Raw genomic sequence first — 20,274 nt, 5'->3', positions numbered from 1 at the left:
TGGCCGTTGCTGCATGCCACCTTTGCCCTGGCGGGTGTGTCTGCAAGCACCTGGCCCAGGAATACCCGGTGCTGAAAGGGCCGCATGCCCCGGAGGTCACCATCAGCAGGCGCCTGCCCGTCAGCCATGCCGCCCACAGCTGTCCCTCCAGCACCACCGCGCCCAGCCTGGCCACCAGCTGCAGCACCCTCTGCAGCCTCCGGATTGGCAGGCGCAGCAGCAGGTGAGACACGCATGCCATCACTGGCAAGGTGGAGGAGGTCGTCGACGATGAGCTGGAGGTAGGGGTGGAGGACAGACGGCATCCTGGGGCCGGGGATGATGGCGATGACATGCTGATTCCAGATCTTGCCCTTGTTACGGGGGTCCATGTCCGCACAACGGATGAACAGGATGCCAATACTGTGCTGTGTAGAGTTGTAGGGTGCAATCCAGTCGATGCCGATGTCATAGATAGAGCTGTCTGAGTGCAGGGCTATGCCGCCAGCGTAGGATTTCAGCGACTCCACCCACTCGCCTGCATAAGGCAAGGGCCAGAGAGGGCACATCTCGTCAGCCTGGGACCAGGTACAGCCGACGGTTGGTAATCACGGCGGCAATAGCTAAAAAAGCATGGGATTTGATTGCGAGACTCCCCTTTTGCTGCACCCCCATGCCTGCTTACAACGATTACAATGATGCAAGGGCTGGAGAACGAAGTGAGGGTGCATTGTGGAACCCCTTGAACAGGTGCGGCGAAATGCAAACGGCTACCAACGGCTCGCCCTTTCCTGCCATGGTCACCCGGCCCACCTTGCCACTGGGACGAGCCAGGGGTTGCATCCCCACGGAACTGCCCGCGCTCCCGACAGAACTGTGGGTTGGTGAAGAACTCCGTACGGACCACCTCCTCGACGCCAAAGTAGATGAACCAGTGCACTGGCTCCCAGACAGCGCGCCCCGCGATGTCCTTCAAGGAGTACCTAGGGCGAGAGCAGTGCGGGCACTTGTCGCCATGCTCCTCAAGCGACCCTGTCGGCCTGCCATACACGTGACCGGGGCACCCCTCAGCACTGCAGACGTGCACCATGAAATCTGACCAGCTGCGGACGCCTGCCAGGCGGTTGATCATGTACAGGGATGTAGGGAGAACGTAGCGCTCTGGCAACATGGACGCGTACAGCTGCAACACAGACTCCAGTTCGCCACGGCGAGGAACGTGCTCCCTCATGTGGCCTATCACGGCGTTCACTGAGTCCCGCAGGGTCCACTTGCATCGCTGGATGGGCGGCCCCCTCGGCAGCAGTGGGTCGTATACCGACCACAAAGGTGCATCGAGGTGCTGGGTGAAGTAAGGGAGTGTGCCAGGATGGGTGTAGGGGTGTGTACAGCCACAGTAGCAGGTCGGAAGCGCAGGAGACTCCAAGGCCTCGGGGTTCACATCTTCTTCCTCTGTAGGGGTGGGCGCCTCAGCGACCAGTTCCCAGGGGTCCTGGGTGCCCACCAACTCAATTATGTCGTCAATCAAGGGGCCCTCGGGACATACTTGCTCTGCGTCGGAATCACTTTGATGTCCAGCATCCGGTGGCAGGCCTGTGCAAAGTGCAAACAAGCCGAGTAAGCCAAGGCACATGCGGGAGAGGGTTACATTGGCACGGGGCAGCTGCCATACATGCACAGTTGCCGATACATAGCATAACGCACCAGCCAGTTCACCATCCACAAATTGCAAGACAGGAGCGGCATCAAAGTCCACATCGACGCCATCCTCGGCAGCTGAGAGCGCAGCTGCTGCATGTTGGAAAGGATACGGCTCTACCAACTGAGGGGCAACATCGTTCTGGCCTTCAAGGTCCTCAACGGCAGCTACTGGGCTGGGGGCTAAGAATGGATGCACGTGCTGGTCTTGGACGTGCTGGTCTACTAACGGTTCATCTATCTCAAGCGGCGGAACAGCGGCAGAAGGTGAAGGCTGCGGATGCTCTACAATTATTGGAGACTGGGCTTGGGTCTGCCGAAGGACGCAATGTCTGGCATGTCGTATAGCATCACGCCGCCTTTGACATGTATAAGCTTTACACCGAGAACACTGCCAGTTATTAGGATGAGCTTGCTTCAGCACAAAGCCAAGATGACCGAGGTCCAATTGCAAGGAATGCTGCATAACACGTCTTCGTCGCAATTAAGCCCGTGAAATTTAACGGGTGCTGTGCATTACGGCTTGGGGGATTACGGGTCAAGACCTTGTGATTACGGGTAATGTAACCTGTGGATGACTTCCAGCACGGGCAACCAACAAAATGTCACCTATGTTCTTCCTTATAAAAGGAATGCTTTGGCAACTTAAAAATAAGCATGTTTACAAATTTTCTTGGCCGGTAATTACATGTGTAGACCACGTGATTACGGGTAAACATGAATCTACGGGTGAAAACCTTTCCCAGAGTGCATGGGAACCATAACATGCACGTACAGTGACTTGGCGAGCCCACGCTTCAGCAGCTCATCCTGCAGCTGCTCAACCGACTTGACCTCCACCAAACCACCACACATGCCGTAGACGAAGTATCCCCCGTCGCGGTGTGCTACGTCAAGCCGTGGAGTGGCTGCACTGGCATCCTCACATATCATGACAGGTATCTTGCTGGTGTTGTACTTGCTGCAAACCTCCAGCCCCTGTGTATACCCCCCCCCCCGCAGGTTCCTCTTACAAATCGGAAACACCCTGAAGTGGACGAGGGAGGACAACGCCTGTCCTCTGCAAACCTGCATCGATACTGATTCATCATGTATGGGGCCCCCCTAGGCTTTTACGGACACCCCTGCAATTGTGCGGAACTTGTACCTTGCACAGTAGGGTTACTAAGAGATATCATCCCAAGCACTTACTTGCTGTACATTTTCATGGACCGAGTCAAGTCGGGAGTAGGGTGAGCTGACGCGTGCTCCTCGAACCCTCGTGCGCAGACAGGGTCCATTCAGGTTGTCTGACACGAATTTGAACACACCAGCGGACCGCCAAGGTTCAGTAGCGTGGTGTAGAATTCTACCTCCGCACCTCTGCTGAGCTGAAGCGCCGCGCCGTGCTGTGTGGATGCTCTTTGCAATGCCCAGCAGGAGCTGCTCGAGTGCTGAGCCAACTCCAACTTGAAGTCGTGAGCCGCACCTACGACCAGGTGCCACCAAGCCTGATCATCACATGGGCAGGATTAGAGCGACACGCGGGCAGCAACATCTAGGACCTAACTTGCACCATTGATGCAAACCCCTAAACCCTTAGTAACATCGAGGACACAAAGCATTTGACGACTCAGTTGCAGTGTTACACTGTTCCCCATCCATTTTCTAGTCCGTCCCCGTCCGTCTCCCCTGTCATGTTAGCCCATATGTCTCAAGAAGAGCAGTCAGCTCCTGCCCCCTTCCCCCCGCTGTTTGGCTTGCTCTCGCAGCTCCTTCTCACAGCCGAGCATCTTCACGGTAAGCTGGTCCATGTCGCGCGTGAGCTGGAGTCTATTTAGACTTTGGTGGCACACTTACAGCTCCGATAGCGTGGCTTCAAGATGTGCAACAAGCTCCAAGTGGCCGAGCTCCCGGATGCTCACATGTCGCTGGATGCTGGAATAATGTTCCGTGCGGCATTCTCATAACGGAATGCTGCGCGCGTGCCCTTGCGCTTAAAAGCTGGTGCACATCATGCTTTAAAACAGCTCAGCGCACGCAGGACACGGCTTCCCAACTGGCCTGGCAGCCACAGAGCACAGCACCGCACGAAGGCAGTGTTGCTCACCCACAAAAGCAGGAAGCTTGGCCCCCCGTGCCACCATATCCTGTGTTGGGCGAGCACCGTTAAGCTTTCAGACCTTATGAACACAGTAGGCCTTGTGTGCCTGATGGAACTGCAGCCAAGGCACTCCCCTCCCCTCCCCTCCCTGCCGTACCTCAAGTTCACCACATTGACTATGCAAGCAGGCGTCTCCACGACAGGCGGCTGCGATATCTGAGGAGTGAAGGACACCTCGCGGTGCGCAGCCGTAAAGGTGTTCATATGCAGGACCGACCTCGGACACCGGGACAGAGCAGCAAGTCTCTGATGAAGGAGCTGCGAGCTGTCGAGGCTGCCAGGAAAGACGCCTTCCGTCCGATCGCCGTCGGTGGTTTGACCTGTGATGTAATTGAGTGACCCGAGGGCTGCGCCGATCGCCCGGGGAGAGCCCGGCTGTGTTCGTTCCGAAGCAGACTGAAGCGACAAACGCTCGTTGAAGCGGATCTCGGCCGAGGAAGAACTCGCCGCACAGAGGTCTACGTATCTATTTGCACACTGGCTGCTAGTGCAAATAGCGCGTCCTAACGGAGGAAGGATTGTTATGTTCGATGGATGGCCACAACAACAAATTATAATGCTGTGGTTAGAATGGCAGAACATACAAGGGTGTTCTGTCAAAATGCCCATGGCTGGAAACGTGCTGATGATGGCGAAAGAACGGGTGCACGATTGGTTCACCATAGCACAGGTGTTCAGCTGCACAGTCCGGCGCCAACATTCCACGTTGGGTGCGCCAAAGCGCTACGACAAACAACCTGATAACATTACATTAAGCCAGGCATTCCAATTGGAATGCTTGTGAGTCGACTTGGACTTCTGCGCAAGAATTGCTCCTATGCACTAAGACATTTTATCGCATGTGCAGAGTTACGTGGAGTTGTGCCACAACAAAACAATAAACTTTCTCAGAATTGTGCATACTGGCTTGGGAATGCGGTACGGCATGATGCGGCCAGCTTGTTAATACGCCTCCTGCGGACTTGTCCCCCAGTAGGGTCTGCAGATTACACACTGACGTTCGGGTCTTATTCAAAGTGTTCCAAACTTCGTCTTGGAAGACGCCCACCTTGTTAAGCGCAAGCTAGTAACAGCGCGACGACTGTTTGTTATCTCTTCCAGTATGGTACCCGATGGTGCCCTGGATGTGGATGTGCATGGGCCGGACAAGGTAAGAACGGGGTTGGACTGCGTCTGACTGAAGAACTGGCAGAGTGTGCGCCAATGGTGCACTCTGCTCACATTTACACCTAGTCGCGTTCCATGCCTGTTCTATGCCCAATGGTGTTAACCTTCTGCAGAAGCGTCAAAAGCTGGCCGACGTCCTCGTGGAAACGCGTGGGATGGACCCCATCGGGCAGTCGACCGATGCCGCCACCGCCGAAGCATTGGCTGCAGAAGGCTTGGTGGACTTGGCGTCAGTGAAGACCGTGGCTGGCGGTAAGAACCACTTCAGCCTAAATGTGTTTCACCGCTTGCTGAACAGGACTGAACAGGACTGACCAACCACTACAGGGTATACTTTATCTGACTCATGCACTCTTTGCAATGTGTCTTGTTTTAGGTCGATGCCTACGCCCATACCAATGGAAGTTTGGGACCCTGGCAGCAGTGGCCACGGCACAGGGCTCAGCCGGTGATGATATGACAAGGGACGGCAATGAGGTGGCCATCGACTCAGAGTCTGAGGGCATGGAGGAAGAGGAGGAGAAGGAGGAGGAGGAGGAGGAGAAGGAGGAGGAGAAGGAGAAGGAGAAGGAGGAGGAGGAGAAGGAGCCGGGTGCACACTCTGTTGGCAAAGATGGGGTTCCTGAACGGTGGGTGTGCTGCCCCAAGTGCCATAAGAAACACAAGATTATCACTTGTTGCTTCTGCAAAACGACTTGCTCAAAGGTCATCATGCATGGCCGCCCCCAGCAGCTCGTGATCTTCTGCAAGCAGCATGACCTGAACTATCGTTTTGAGTTGACAGTGCGCATCTAACATGCCAAGAATGCTGTCATGTGCACGCAATCGTCGCCTTGGCATGATACAACTCCGGGATGTAATGCTGGCTTGTCTTGCACTGCGGGTTTGCAGGGCTTCCTTGGGCAGAGCTGGTACAGGAGAAGGCAACGCCTTGGCTTCTGCTGAGCGACGTGTGGCCAGGGCTGCTCCGGCTTATTTTGCAGAGGCGAGTCTAGCAATGTTAGAAATCGCCGAGGGGAAGCTGTACAGCTTCGCGGGGCATGCCAGTTTTCAAGACTACATAAGGAAATCTTCGGCAGTGCTTGGGTTTGGCTTGCGCCAGGCCAGGAACCTGATTGCAGCGGCACGCGTCATACGAAACCTCCCGGCAGATGTAGCCCGCCCAAGCAATGAGAGGCAGGTGCGGCCATTGGTGGGCTGTCATCCTGATGTCCAGCTGAAGGTATGGGTGCTGGCACTAGAACGGGCTGGTGGACCGGAAAGTGCACGTGTCAGTGGCCGACTAGTACGTGAATGTCTAAGGGAGGTCAACGGGTCTCCGGCTGATGATGTCTCAGCGGATTCAGATGTTGTAGCCGCACCATCTGATGCCACACCCATGGCTGCAGATGGTGATACGAGGCATGAGGATGCGTTGTCGCTGCAGTATGGCGGCCTGCCGGTGATCACGCGAAGTGATACATGTGAATGGTACACACCAGATTTCATCTTGGACCTGGTGCGTGAGCTGTTCACACCAGGCTGCATCGACCTGGACCCGTGTTCTTGTGCCGCTGCAAACACGCGGGTCCGGGCCACTTCCTTTTACGATGAGGCGACGGATGGACTGGCAGAGGGCAATGCATGGCGAGGGAATGTGTTTCTCAACCCTGCTTTTGGTGTACGGAGAGGGCAGAGCCTCCAAGAGCTATTTTTTGGAAGATGCAAGCGGGAGTATCAGGCGGGGAATGTGAGGCAGGCCGTGGTGCTATTGAAGGCAGGTATTGGCTGCAGCTGGTTCAATGATGTGCTGAACTGGCCAGTGTGCTTTCTCCGGGAGCGCCTTTCGTTCGTCCGGCAGGTGGGCACTAGTGATGAGCTTCAATGGGGAGCCCGTGCGCTGAATCCACACGGCAGTGTCATTGCCTATATGGGCCCTGCCGTTGAAAGGTTTGCCACCTTGTTTAGCCGCATTGGGAGCGTGCCAGGCATGAACTCGTGGGCACATGTCAGGCCTGTCCTCCGACGGTAGGGGGCGAGGAGGGGAGTAACCCTGCATGAATTAAATTAGTAAAGCCCTATTTGTTGTGTGTGTTGTTGTTTGCAATGAGTGCCAGCGCTGGCATTTGGTGTGAAGCAAGAAATGCATGGACGACTCTGTTGTTAGACTCCCCAGCCTAGATTCGGTGCTGCCAACTCATAGAAGTTCCTTAGGGTTTGAGTTTGGTTTGCTATGGGACACGACTTGCAAGCACAGGTCAAACAATTGAATGCATGACGGCCTAGCGAGATGGCTGATGTTGATGCATGCACTGATGGTGGCCACGCTTTTGGCAGACGGGCCGCTTTTGGTGAGATGTGCTCATGTGTGTCAAGTGGGGGATGTGAGGCCCGTTGTGGTGCTGGTGAACATGGGCATGGGCTATACCTGGACAGCTGATTATGGTGCTGTTGGGCAGGGGTGCCTTGCTTTGTGAAGATAGATATCTCGGTGTTTGGTTTACCATATTGCTGACTGACCCATGAGTGTGTGAGTGTGTGAGCAAAATCGACCACGACAACGTGCATGTTTGGTATTGGCTTTGACCACCACTTTTTTAACACTTTCACCAGACGCTGTAAGATGCACCACAAGTGACAGCAGCACACCATGGAAGCAACTATGGACAACTAAACCATCCATCCTTGCCTGTTTTGCAGTCCTGTCAGTATTCCCAATTCTGCACCTGCAGCCTCATTTTACAGCAGAACACCCAATCCTAATCCTCCAACTGTGTTCCCAATCCTATGGCAGCGAGCTCATCCTAAACTTGCGAAAGCCTGCAATCCCCGTCCTGTCGACCAGGGTCCCATCCCTATCCTTGCCCAGGGCTCCCAATCCCCTCCTTGGTCAAGGTTGCAATCCCCATCCCTCAGACAGGGATCCCATCCCCATCCTCACCCCCGACAGCAATCCCCATCCCAAAAGTAGTGTAGCACGCCTAATCCCTAATCCTTGCCTTGGGCCCCACATCCCATCCTGACATCGTCAACCCTATTCCCCATCCCGCCTGACCAGTACCTGCCCCCAGTCCCCAATCTCTGCAACCCTCTGGTCAAAACAAGTACAAAACGCTGACTCAGCGAACCTGCTGTCCTTTTTTCCCTTCGTTCCTTCTGATTGTCACGCACCACAACGCATATGTAAAATACGGCAGCCGTACGTTATACGACACACAAGATACGATACAGCGATTAGGTACCATACATACAGGAGCTAAATAAACCCCGGGCTCAAGCAGCAGAACGTCGATTCATTCTTCAACCCAGATTATAACATGTACAGCTGTGTGCGAAAACTGTTAAAACCCTGTTAAAGCGCCGTACCCCCGCCGGGCCCTATTACTGTGGTTACCATTCATTGGTGTATGAGTGTCGGTCATTTCCAACAAAAACAGTGGTAATAAACAAAACTACAAGCACAAGTGCAACTTGTCTTAAAACAAAAGACAAGTTGCTGTCCTGTGCAATTTGAAGATATTGAAACCGCCGCAACGAAATTACAATTTGGGGCGCGGCGGTGCGCGGTGGTGTTTGAACATGTCCCGCAGTGTGAGCTTGGACACCTTGCCTGTGGCGTTGTGGGGAATCTGGGGCACGAAGACCACGTCGTCGGGGACAGCGAACCTGCGCATGTGCACATTGCGTGAACACACGACGTGACATGTCACACATGTGACATGGGGCTCCTTACTGGTGACATAGTGAGGGTATATGGGGAGCCAACGTTGCGTTATGGCGGGGACAGCAACGCCGGGGCCCTGCGTTGCGTTTGCGTGGGTCAGCGGGGATGTGAGGGCGTTTGTGGGGTGTGTGTGTATGTGTGTGTGGGGGGGGGTGGGGGGGGGTGTGTGTAGGGGGGTGGGGGGGCCGTGTAGGGGTGTGGGGGGATATGTGTGTGTGAGGGGGGTGGTGTGGGGGGGGTGTGTGTAGGGGGGTGGGGGGCCGTGTAGGGGTGTGGGGGGATGTGTGTGTGTGAGGGGCCGTGTGTGTGTGTGTGAAGGGCCGTGTGTGTAGGGGGGTGGGGGGCCGTGTAGGGGTGGGGGGGGATGTGTGTGTGTGTAGGGTTGGTGAAGTGCAGGTAAGGTGTGACCCAGCGTATGTGCGTATATCTGTCAGCTAATCTGCTCGCTTGGATGCCTTGCGTGTACCGTCATGGCGGCGACGCAGCGGATTGGAGGCGGCCACCCGGAGGTGGTGGAGGGTGACGCAAGGGGAGGTTGGCTAGACTGGCTTGGTTTCGGAGTCATGTAGGGGCACGTAGGGACCGCAGCGTGGTACACACTTTTTTATATGTGTCAGATATATGTACATGGGGAATATGAAGAGTGGAAGGGTGTGTTTCTTCTTTCTTCACTTCTGGCTACCCAGGAGGCAAATTCACCTCCTGTAGCTCACTGATGCAGGCGTGCTGGCAGGCATGTTTCCTATTTAGCATATCGCCTATAAGCACCCTTCAACCCTTCAACCCAATACGACAAACAAAAGACAGGAGGACAGGAGGACACACACACATACATACATACATACATACATACATACATACATACATACATACATAGAGGGTTTGGCACCACTGGTAAGGCGCGACCATTGCCCCCGGGAGATCCCGGGATCGATACCCGTTAGGGTCAAAGTCCTTCCGATGGTGGAAGGCATTGCGCCCCTAGTTGATGGACGGTGGTGACCTGGGATAAAGTTAACCTGCGAGCCGACCAGGAACGGAGTTGGGCCGCTGTCGACCCGGCAGATTCCGTTGGATGCTGGTGGTGGGTGCGGAACCTGAGCGATCCACTGAGAAGTTGACTAGGGTGACTGGATGAGGGTGCCCCGAAATACCGGGGAAGGCAGGGTTTCGCAGGGTAGCTGCCACGGGCGAAGATACACCCCCCTGTTTCACACATCATATATACAGATCATTACAACCCACACACACATACATACATACACACACAGACTGATAGTCGGCCAGCAAGGCTGGGTCGGGCAGGCGGACAAACACAAGGACGTAGGGAACCACGCACTTGGCCAATCGCTCGGACAGGTACTTGAGAATGGAATCTCGCAGTTCCGCGTCGGGTTCGAACCCGGGACGTGGCACCACCACTAGCAGCGGCCGCTCGCCCCACCGGTCGTCTGGAATGGCGATCACTGCAGCCTCCGCCACTCCAGAGCAGCCCTACATGGGTTTTAAAGTTTTAGGGTTTTAGGGTTTAGGCAGGTTTAGGTTTGAGGCCACATGTTTCGGTTTTAGGTTTTAGTGCACTTCATCGAGTTTCAACCAAACTTCACCGAACTGCACAGCTGCGACTAAACTGCACGGCAGTTCAATACACATCTGTGTTCCATGTACACACCGATACACATCAGTACAGTATTTCCCCCACCATCGCGAGGTTCTCAATCTCGATGCTGCTGATCCACTCCCCGCCTGGGGGGTTGATACACAGAGCAAAACCGTGGAAGGGGGAAACGGGGGTCGAGTGAGGAGAGGCAACAAAACCCTAAAACCCTAAAAGAAAAGAAGCCCAAATACAAGGGGATGACGACGTTCGTTGGCACACTTGTCGTACTGCCGTATACACCTTCCGTACATACCACTTTTAATCACATCTTTGGATCTATCCGTGATGGTCATGTAGCCCAAGGGGTCGATGGAGGCTACGTCCCCCGTGGGGAACCAGTTGTCGCCGTTCACCGCAGACTTGTCGGACTTGAAGTAACGGGCAACCACCGCAGGCCCACGGACCTGTGTGCACGGAAGAATGTTGTAAGTAAAATGTACGAATATATGTACGGATATGTGTACGACACAGTTGTGATTGTACGGATGGAGATTCGTGTGAATTCAAATGTGTGCCTCTGTTGGATAAAATGCCATATCTGTTGCAAGAATGTGTGTGTATGTGTGAGTGTGTTTTCTTTATCAAAATTGTTTTGCAGCCTCCGTACGGATTGCCTCTTCCCGTTCGACCCGTTTCGAATTTCACTCATTTGAAAAGGGTGATTCATGTCTTATCAAGAAATGCAAACAAACAAACAAACATGCATACAAACACAGAAAAACACACCACAGGTACGGGGAACGCACCCCCCCACACACACACAAGCACACTGATAACAACTCCTAAAGAGACCTCCACTCAAGCCCTCCCTTCCGCCCCCAACCCTCTCTCTCTCTCCCCTTTCCTTCTCTTAGTTTCCCTCCCTTTACCCTGCCACACACATAGACACACATACACACATACACACACATACACACACATACACACACATACACACACATACACACACATACACACACATACACACACATACACACACATACACACACATACACACACATACACACACATACACACACATACACACACATACACACACATACACACACATACACACACATACGTACACACACCTACACACATACATACATACACGCACCTCACCTGCAGATGCCCCACCGTCTTGCCATCGTGCGCCAGCTCCCGCCCAGCATCGTCCACTATCCGCATGTCGCACAGCACGTGGGGCCGACCTTGCTTCAGTTTGGCACCCAGGTAGGCAGTACGGAAAGAAGCGGCGGCGGCGGCGGCGGATGGCGAGGGCGATGACGTGGCGGCGAGGCCGCTGGCAGGCCGTGTACGGCCGCCGGTAGATGCGGGTTTGGGATTGCCTACCGTACCCAGGGGAGTCAGCTCGGTCATACCCCACAGGTGCCGTACTTCCACACCGTGTCTGTTCAGCGAGGCGTGGAGCGAAGGGGGAGAATATTATTTGGAAATATTTTATTCGGAAATATTTTATTCGGAAATATTTTAAGCGAATAAAAGATATAGCGAATACAAGGACGAAAAACACGGGGTGGGCTCTGGGGGCGTTTGGAAGGGTGGAGAGCGCGAGGGGGAGAAATGCATGCAAGCAAAGGACTTCAACTGTCGACGTCTTGGGGACTACCAGCTGCCCATTAGTCCCTTCAACGGGGGCCGGGGTGGGGTGGGGTGGGGTGGGGTGGGACGTTTATTTCTAACCTGAACACGGTTGTAGGGCAGGGCAGGGCGGGGCGGGGGGAGGTACAAGGGCCTATCACGCGTGGAAGGAAAATTCGGATTGGGGAAAGAGAATGGGGAAGAGAGGGAAAACGTTCTCAAGGTCCTGTATCAGGGGATGTACGACTGTCTCAGGACATGTCGTACGTCAGTGCACAACCTGACATATGATGAATCGCAGCCACCACATACTTGATCTCAAACGCCTCCAACATGCTCAGCGGCGCCGCCGCTCCCCCAATACACGCGATACGGAGGGTGGATAATGTAAGACCGTGCTCCTCGCAGTACGACAATAGCGCCAACCATACGGTTGGTACTCCGGCTGATACGGTAACGCCGTACGTCTCCATCAGGGAGTAGATGGAGGCACCGTCCAGATGGGGGCCTTATCACGGAGCACCCACAGCCCCGCGGCCCCGGGTGCGGTGGAGGGAAGGGGGAGTGGGAGGGGAGGGGGGAAGGGGGTTGGGGGGATGGAGGGAGGGGGTTTAAGGAGCGGGATTGCGAGGGGAAATCGAGGGGGAGGAATGAGGAGACGAGAAAACGAATCCTGGGGGTTAGATACCGGATGGTGCCGGAGGTTGGCGGAAAGGTGCAGAACCATGCATACATACATACATACACACACACAACCAGCAACGCATGGGGGAGGGCATATCTTGAGTCAAGTCCAGCTGTCATGGATGCCGTACAGCTGTGAGACTACGGGGGTGGCGGCATGCGCCCCCGGGGGGTTCGGGGGGGACTACACTCACTTTCCTTTCCACTACCCGCTGATGTGAATGACGCTACTTTTTAGGAGCCGGCTTCCCGGCCCTTAGCCCGGTAATCCCCAGGAACGTCCCCCCTCACACACACATACATACACACACATACACAAACGTACCTGGCAGCACCAATCTTGCACCCACCATCGGCGCCGCGAACACCAGTCCCCAGGAATTGGCGTGAAACATGGGGACCACGGCCAGGCAGCAGGAGGAGGCGGAGAGGGGCAGACTGTCCGCCTGCGGTGGTGGGGTGTGGGGGTTTTGGGGGCCCAGAAGGGGGGGAGAGAAGGGGGGGAGAGAAGGGGGGGAGTGGTGGCAAGACATTACATTTGCAACAGTCCGGGCACCGGCTGTCACTGGATTTCAAATCAATGACGCAACTTGCCGTACCGGGGGGGTTGGCTAGTGTTGGCGGTACAAAAACACCGTGATGATAAACTATTGATCAATTCATCGGCAGGGTTTTGCATCCACACTAATGTGCGTGTGTGCGACAAACATGCTGTACACAGACACACAAACAGACACGTCACCACTCCCCCGCACCCACCTGGAGCAGCAGCAGCGCGTGCAGGTAATTTGCACGGTGCGAGTAAAGTACGCCCTGCAGTACGGCAGTACAATAGTGTACGACAACCAAGGCAAGGGAAGGTAATATTTAGCGACACCTCCGGGCCGGTTATGCCCCGGGGGAGGGGGCGGCATGGGGAGCGAGGGGAAATCAAAAACACGTCACCTCCAGGGAAACGGCCACCACCTCGAGTGACGAACACCATGCGAATTGCAATATGCAACAATCATCAGTTAGAAACCGGAAGCCGGCGATGTCCCGAAGGCCCGGCTCTCGAGGGTGCCCCAACAACGTGTACGGATGTACGTGCCATGTCAGAGACCGGTTCTAAGTATTGTACCCCCTGGTCGAGTCAAACCGTACGGTCACATCGGCGGGCAAGCGGCAATGCCCTTGCAATGTGTCGTATACCTTGGGGTTGCCGGTAGTGCCGCTCGTATAACACATGCCGCAAGCGTCGTACTCATCAACCTGCCGCACATGCCGCATACCAATTGTACGGAAAAAATCAGAAGGTTTGGGGGAAGAGCCATTTCAAATGGTCGTCATAAGGATGTTTATCGTTGCTCCATATTCAATAACTATTCAAAGCGACAATTGTTCATCAGCTTGCCCGGTTAGCTCAGTCGGTAGAGCGCAAGGCTCTTAACCTTGTGGTCGTGGGTTCGAGCCCCACATTGGGCGTAGAAAAGATGTTGGAGAACTTTATATTCGAACAATTTGGTACGAAATTCTTGAACTATTACAATGTCATTCCTGATAGGATTTATTAAAGCAATGACTTGTCGCTTTATGACCTGGTTGGGAGCGGCCCTGCCTGCGTCAGGCTCATGCGTTTTCCGGTTAGGCTGTTGGGAGTTAGAGGTCAATCGCCCTAATGGGCGCGGGCGCACCGCGCGTACCTGCTGGCCTTGTGACTGCGGAGCGGTTGAAGATGAGTTGCACGTTTTTGCTGAATGCAACGCTTACAAGAGCATACGGGCTAAGTACGATGGTGACCTATCCTTTAAGGGGCGCAGCATGCGCACCATTATGACTGAGGCGCCACCTCTGGCATTGGCCAGGTACCTCTCGGAAATCTGGCCTCTGGGAGGCCAGATAAAACCCAAATCCACACACGGTCACGCGCAATTTATGCAAACGATTACAAGAAAGAAACACGTGCGTGTCGTACGCCTCGCCTGGTGGGCCCCTCATGCTCACCTGGGCCCAACAGAACGCCTCCAGCGCTCCAGGGAGGGCAGCTGCACCCCCCAACAAGTCCTCGTAGCAGTGGACCACCACCGACAGCCCTTTCGGCCCCCCGCCGCCACCGCCGCCGCCGCCGCCGCCAACACCACCACCGCCCACCAGCGCAGCCAGGGCAGCCGGGGACGGCATATTCAGCCTGTGTGGAAGTGTACGAAAGCTGTACGAATCGCGTACGAATTCCGTAAAAGGTTGATACCCGACAATGCACCATGCACCACCCAACCGACTGTGTGATTTGGATTGTCGGATCGACGGACTGTCGGCACCTTCCCCGTTTTGCAGCATTCCACCTTCTATTGGCAAATTTCCTACATACGTACACATACATACATACATACATACATACATACATACATACATCGATACATATATACGTGATACGTGGGAGTGTGGGGGAGTATCTCTTCCGCGCCCGGGGGCCTTTTACGCTTCCCCACGAAGTGAAAAACACACACCTGTCCGTCAGTAGTACGACAGTACGGATCGAGGGCACCCCGGGCAGAACCTTCTCCAGAAGCGGCACCATAGTTGCATCTGCAATGATCAGCTCGTCCTGTACGACGGATGTAGACACGGCAAGCAGTACGGCACCGGGACGTAAGCCCTTGCCCGACGGTGAAAGCGCGTGCGCGAAAACCACACATATAATATTATACAACATATGCCACCACGAATATCGACATGTGTGTACCACAGGGGGGTCCCGAGGCTTTCACGCCTTATCGTGAAAAAAGAATTCCTACCGACTCAAGCATTCGACTCGGACGCCCGCAGGGGCAATATCCCATTGGGAGGTTTGGCCGCAGGAGGGGCGGCCTCCGACGGAAATGCAACACAAAGTGTGTGGGACGCGGTCATCCTTTCGGCGGTTATTAGCGCGGTGGAGACGGGGCGTCGGTTGGTGCAAGCGCCAGTACACCGGTACAGGAAGCCGCGCGCCAGGCCCAAATCACGGATTGAGCAGTCCACAGAACGATGGTTTACTTTTTGGGGCGCGATTAAATGGTTTCGCCGCATCAGGCCTACGGTCCCTCGATCGGTATCGGTGCTAGCCTCGGTCTTAGTCTACGGCGAGGCTGTTCTGTAGGTGTGTGTGTATGTGTGTACCGTTACGGAGTAGTTGGTGTCCTTTTAGTGTCTACGGTTCATGCAGCATCAGGCTGGCTGCTCCTATAGGCTTAGAAGCTTAGAAACCCGGTGTAACAACAAGTGCTACTGACTCTTGCACAGAGTCAGTAAAAACTACCTTGGCGTCGTGCGCAACGTAGGTGAGGTCCTTGACCGAGAGGCGCGGGTTTAGCGTGTGGCAGATCGCTCCGCAACCCATAATGCCGTACCACGCTTCCATGTGCCGTGACGTGTTCCAAGCCAAGGTAGCCACGAAGGATCCCTTCCTGCGTTACAAAAGACGTGCAAGAGAAAGCCAGTACTATGAAAAAAATGTTTACGTTCCGATTCTTATTTCATTTTTGTGAGTTATAGAATTTTGCCGACTCATGTTGTCGCAAAGTCCAACAAGGACGGACTCGCTGCGAGGCCCTCCAGGCGCAAGCTATATGATACAGGGATTATAAGATATGAGCATTTTGTGCAGTGAAAACCGCACAAAAGAGCAGCTGCCATGCCGACGTGTAAATGGAGCTGGACAGCGTGCTACCACAAACTAAGCTGCGGAACTCCTGATAGGACTAGTAAATTGAGCATTTAAACTCCATAGCTACAAGCGAAGATTTTTTCCCTCCTGCGCTGCGAAAGCCGATAAACGACGCACTCGGCACACTGCCGGGCAAAGCCTGTCTTATCCCCTAATACGATATAACTTTGTAGGAAGAAAGACGCTTACTTGACTCCTAGCTGCCCCAGGGCGATGGCGCACAGTCGGGCGCGCTTGTGAAGCTCCGCGTAGGAGTAGGAGAGGACGGGGCCCTCCACGCTCTTTGATATCACAAGCTGCTCGGGATGCCATTTGGCAGCGTAGTCAAGAATCTGGCATACGTTTAAAGGGGTTTCTTGCATAAGGCCGCGCATTCTTCCTTAAGCTCACAGCTTCAGCGTCGAGAGGGGTGTTGCAGCAAACTATCCTTGCAGTGTCGGCACTAAAAGGCTTCGGCCAAAGCCAACAGGTTAACCTATATGAACTTAAACGCGCATGCGGGACGGGCTCTCATGTTTTGCTCAGAAGGGGCACTGGGTGTCAACCACCGTACGGCGATCCCCTGTGTTTTTTCATGTGCTCCGCGACTAACCGATGCAAGCAATACTCATCCACATGAGGTGCTCTGTTAGGCCATAAGTTTCGCAGCCAAAACATCTTGTGAAATGATGGTTCAGTTAGTTACTTGCGTTTCATTTTCGACGGGCGTTTTCTGAGGCGTCACTTTATTAAAGCCTTTTAAGATTAACCTTAATGGTTTGAATCCTAGGAACTCATTTGCCTTCCCTGAATTTTATGTCGGGCCTTGCGCATTTAGGGCGCCGGAGCGGCAGCTTCACAATCGATCTCACGGGCGATGACGATCTGGATATTGAGGGTCTTCAGCCTTCGCCCAAGCGCGCCCGGGCTCACGCGGCCGCTCGCGTCGCAGCCCAGCCAGAATGCATCGAGCTCCTGGACAGCTCAGATGACAGCAGCATCGATGACGGCGATGCTGCTACCGAAAGCGAAGAATCCGAAATAAATAGTCCGGGAAACGTAGGTTGTGGACAACGTGGCCGCCGTGGGTCAGCTAACCCCAGGATGGGCGGCCACATGTCTTCTATCGGTGGAACGGTGGCCCTGGAGCAGGGCCCACACCAATTCAGGAACGGTGCCAACAACAACGGAGCGTTCAACTCCAAAAACAGAGCAGCCGAGCTTAAAGACAGAGCGGCTAATCCCAGCGTCCCTTCCCCTGCTGCGCCCGACCAGCCCGATAACCAAGATGCTATCAACGCCATCATCGCAGCCGCACATGGTGTCGTGGCGGGACGAGTGGCGACGGCAACAACCGCCGCAATGCCGGCAGCAGTACCCATCGCGGAAGCTACCGACGCCAACCCGTGCGGTGGCGGTGGCGGGGGCGGGGGCGGTTTTGACGCTGCCGCAGCGGAAGCTTGCGGTGGCGGGGTCGCCGTCGCCGCTGCCGCCGCCGCGCGTGACGCCGATGAAGGTGGTGGCGGCGAGGACAGTAGATCCGACTCCGATGTGGAAGTGGTGCAGATGAAGGGCCAGGTCGGTTGGTGTGAAGGGTGCGGGAGGGGGAGGGACGCATGCGTGTATTAACGCGTGGTGATGATTTCCCCAATGATCATGGATGGATGGTGAATGATGAATGATGGATGATCAGGGGGGGTGTGCATCAAAGGCGTGTGCGTGCACTTACTCTCTCTGTGTATGTGTGTGAAGGTTTGTTGGTAGTTGGCGGTTGGGGTCAGGTTTCGGTTCCAGCTCGGCAGCGTATCCGCTATACCTGCCTTCGTAACCGCATTCGTAACGCTCCCTCCCTAGGTACCCACCCGCGATCTGCCGCATCCACGGCACGACTGTTTTGAGTTCAAGTTTAGAGTCCCGGCCAGCGCGGTCAGCAGCAGCAGCGGCGGCGGCGGCGGCGGCGGCGGCAGTGTCAACAACGGTGGAATTCTCGCTAACGCATCTTTCTGCAAGCAGGCAAGTAATAATATATTATATGATTATCCCTGTTATGGTTTTAGCAGGCCATTGTCGCATGCAATTTTAAGATTGGATCTCAACAGCCAAATGGAACCCAAATTCCGTGTTTTTCGTATTCCCGCGTGTGGATCCTGGCGTTTTGATTCGTAATTCGTTTTTGCTCCTGTAACGCCGTCTCGCATGTGACGCTGGATGTGAGAGCTCCAGTTCGCTGCGCCTTAAGATATTTCCTACTCACCTCTGACTTATCCTTGCACCGTCCCTCTTTCCGCTCCGCTTCGCTTCCCTTTCCACCAACTCTTCAGTGCTACTGCTTCGTGTGCGATGTGAAGGCGTCGGAGTGTCAGTTCTGGGGCACAGGTACGGCATTGTACGGACGTTTATGTCCGCAAACCGTGTAGTACACACATGCTCACAGTACAGCAAAACCTTTCATAATGACTTGATGCTATAATTGATAACTAACGAACGACTAGTAGAAAACAAACAACAATTATGAGCCAATTATTATTATTATTATTATTATTATTATTATTATTATTATTATTATTATTATTATTATTATTATTATTATTATTATTATTATTATTATTATTGGTCTTGTAGAAGGTATCTGTACGGTCTTTCTATTCGTTTTACAATATCCATTTTAACCAACTTTTCTGTTTCTTTTTTATTAATTTTTTTTGGTGTTAGCGATGATTGATGTTTTCAAATTCAAATGTGCAACTGCCGCTGTAGGTGCTAGTTCGCGCGATCACGCCAACGCCCGACCCGGCTGTCCCTGGAGCAGACTTCGCGTGGCCGTCCGGAACACGCGCGACCCGGTTGCGAAAAGGGAGCTCCTAGCCGCCGAGTTCGAGGGCCGGAAGGCGCCACAGCCGCAGCAGCGGGGACCGGCGGTGGTGGCGGCGGCAGCCACCAACGTCGCCGGCGGCGGCGGCATTTCTCTCCCTTCTTTTTGGCCGGGGGATGGGGATGGGGACGGCGGACGACTGGCAGTCGGTGGTGCTGGTGGTGTTCACCCCGCCGGGGGGCCCCCGCAGCATCACCTGCGGCCGCTCTGCCCGAGTTACCCCTTCCGGCCAGGAGCGAGGTGCCGGGAGAACTGGATGTGCTGCGCGCAGGTGAGGTGCGGCGAGAGGGTGCGTGGCGAGAGGGTTGGATGCAGGTGTGCAGAGGTGTGTGTGGATATCTATGTGGGGTGCGACCCGCGGGTCGGTGAGGGCGGGACGGCATATGTAGGTCAGTAGGTAGTACGTCTTCCAAACCCTTTTGGGCGATGCGAGTTGTTGATTATTAAAAGCCGTGGGTCAGTCACGCGTAGATCGACCCGTGGGTCGCTGAAGGCAGTGGTGCGTCGCCGGTGCGCGAGTGCTTGCTATCGACGTGTGGACAAGATGCTTCCGCATTCCATTCCGTGTAGTGCATACCTTGCAGTACAACAAGGTTTCCGGCCCCGGGTTTTCCTTCTCCTCGCATGGGCCGCGGACTGTCATGCCGTACACGCCGTACGACACGCTCCCCGTGTCGGGCCCTCCGTCACCCGTGCATACTGTCCGCAACCGCAACCGCGACCGCGACCGCACCCTCCCCAAACCACCGGCGCAGTGCGTGTGTTGCGCTTGCGGGTCAATGGCGAGGCAGTGCCGGAGCTGGGGCTCAGGTATGGCAGCGAAGGGGATACGGGAGAGTTGTCGTGTACATGATTGTGACACAGCGACAGGTGACGCACATCGCGACCATCTCCATTGTACACACCCAACCCGCCGACCACCAAAGATAAGAGTTGGATGCCATCTTAAAACGTACTTATTGCCTTCTGTCTCTTTTTGGCTTCCATACCATTCTGTGATGTTTCTGTGGTCCCAAATCGCGTGTACACCGTCGTATATTTTTCCAGATCTCTGGCACTTTCCTTCATATCCTAATGTGCAAATTTTCCTTCCTCCCTTCCTCCCTTCCTCCCTTCCTCC

The 20,274-nt window shown here is 54.7% G+C and overlaps 3 protein-coding genes across 3 annotated transcripts in view; 2 read left to right on the top strand and 1 right to left on the bottom strand.

Annotated features, from left to right (window-relative positions):
* Positions 1-4,922: 4,922 nt before the first annotated feature.
* On the top strand, positions 4,923-6,998 carry VOLCADRAFT_91459 (uncharacterized protein; the record flags this gene model as incomplete). The annotated part of the gene is made up of 5 exons (XM_002951010.1): positions 4,923-4,970; positions 5,101-5,239; positions 5,364-5,616; positions 5,879-6,237; positions 6,376-6,998. The coding sequence occupies 5 exons, from the start codon at positions 4,923-4,925 to the stop codon at positions 6,996-6,998; spliced, it is 1,422 nt and encodes a 473-aa protein (XP_002951056.1).
* Positions 6,999-8,505: 1,507 nt separating this feature from the next.
* Positions 8,506-16,677, bottom strand: VOLCADRAFT_91458 (uncharacterized protein; the record flags this gene model as incomplete). Its single annotated transcript, XM_002950905.1, has 13 exons — positions 8,506-8,632; positions 10,030-10,184; positions 10,393-10,436; positions 10,604-10,754; positions 11,455-11,743; positions 12,247-12,442; positions 12,944-13,064; positions 13,378-13,431; positions 14,301-14,315; positions 14,602-14,785; positions 15,105-15,202; positions 15,896-16,043; positions 16,493-16,677. The coding sequence occupies 13 exons, from the start codon at positions 16,675-16,677 to the stop codon at positions 8,506-8,508; spliced, it is 1,767 nt and encodes a 588-aa protein (XP_002950951.1).
* A 421-nt stretch (positions 16,678-17,098) lies between these two features.
* The window catches only part of VOLCADRAFT_117731 (uncharacterized protein), a gene marked incomplete at both ends in the record, with an annotated part of 5,154 nt that continues 1,978 nt past the window's right edge, over positions 17,099-20,274 (top strand). Inside the window, 3 exons of the mRNA XM_002951009.1 lie at positions 17,099-17,860; positions 18,604-18,658; positions 19,040-19,425. Coding sequence (XP_002951055.1) covers positions 17,099-17,860; positions 18,604-18,658; positions 19,040-19,425 — 1,203 coding nt within the window. The remainder of the gene's footprint in view (positions 17,861-18,603; positions 18,659-19,039; positions 19,426-20,274) is intronic.

The sequence above is a fragment of the Volvox carteri genome (assembly GCF_000143455.1).
Source record: "Volvox carteri f. nagariensis unplaced genomic scaffold VOLCAscaffold_21, whole genome shotgun sequence".
Lineage (NCBI taxonomy): Eukaryota > Viridiplantae > Chlorophyta > Chlorophyceae > Chlamydomonadales > Volvocaceae > Volvox > Volvox carteri.
Note: the sequence above shows the minus strand (reverse complement) of the source record. Positions and strands in the feature narration are given on the sequence as shown.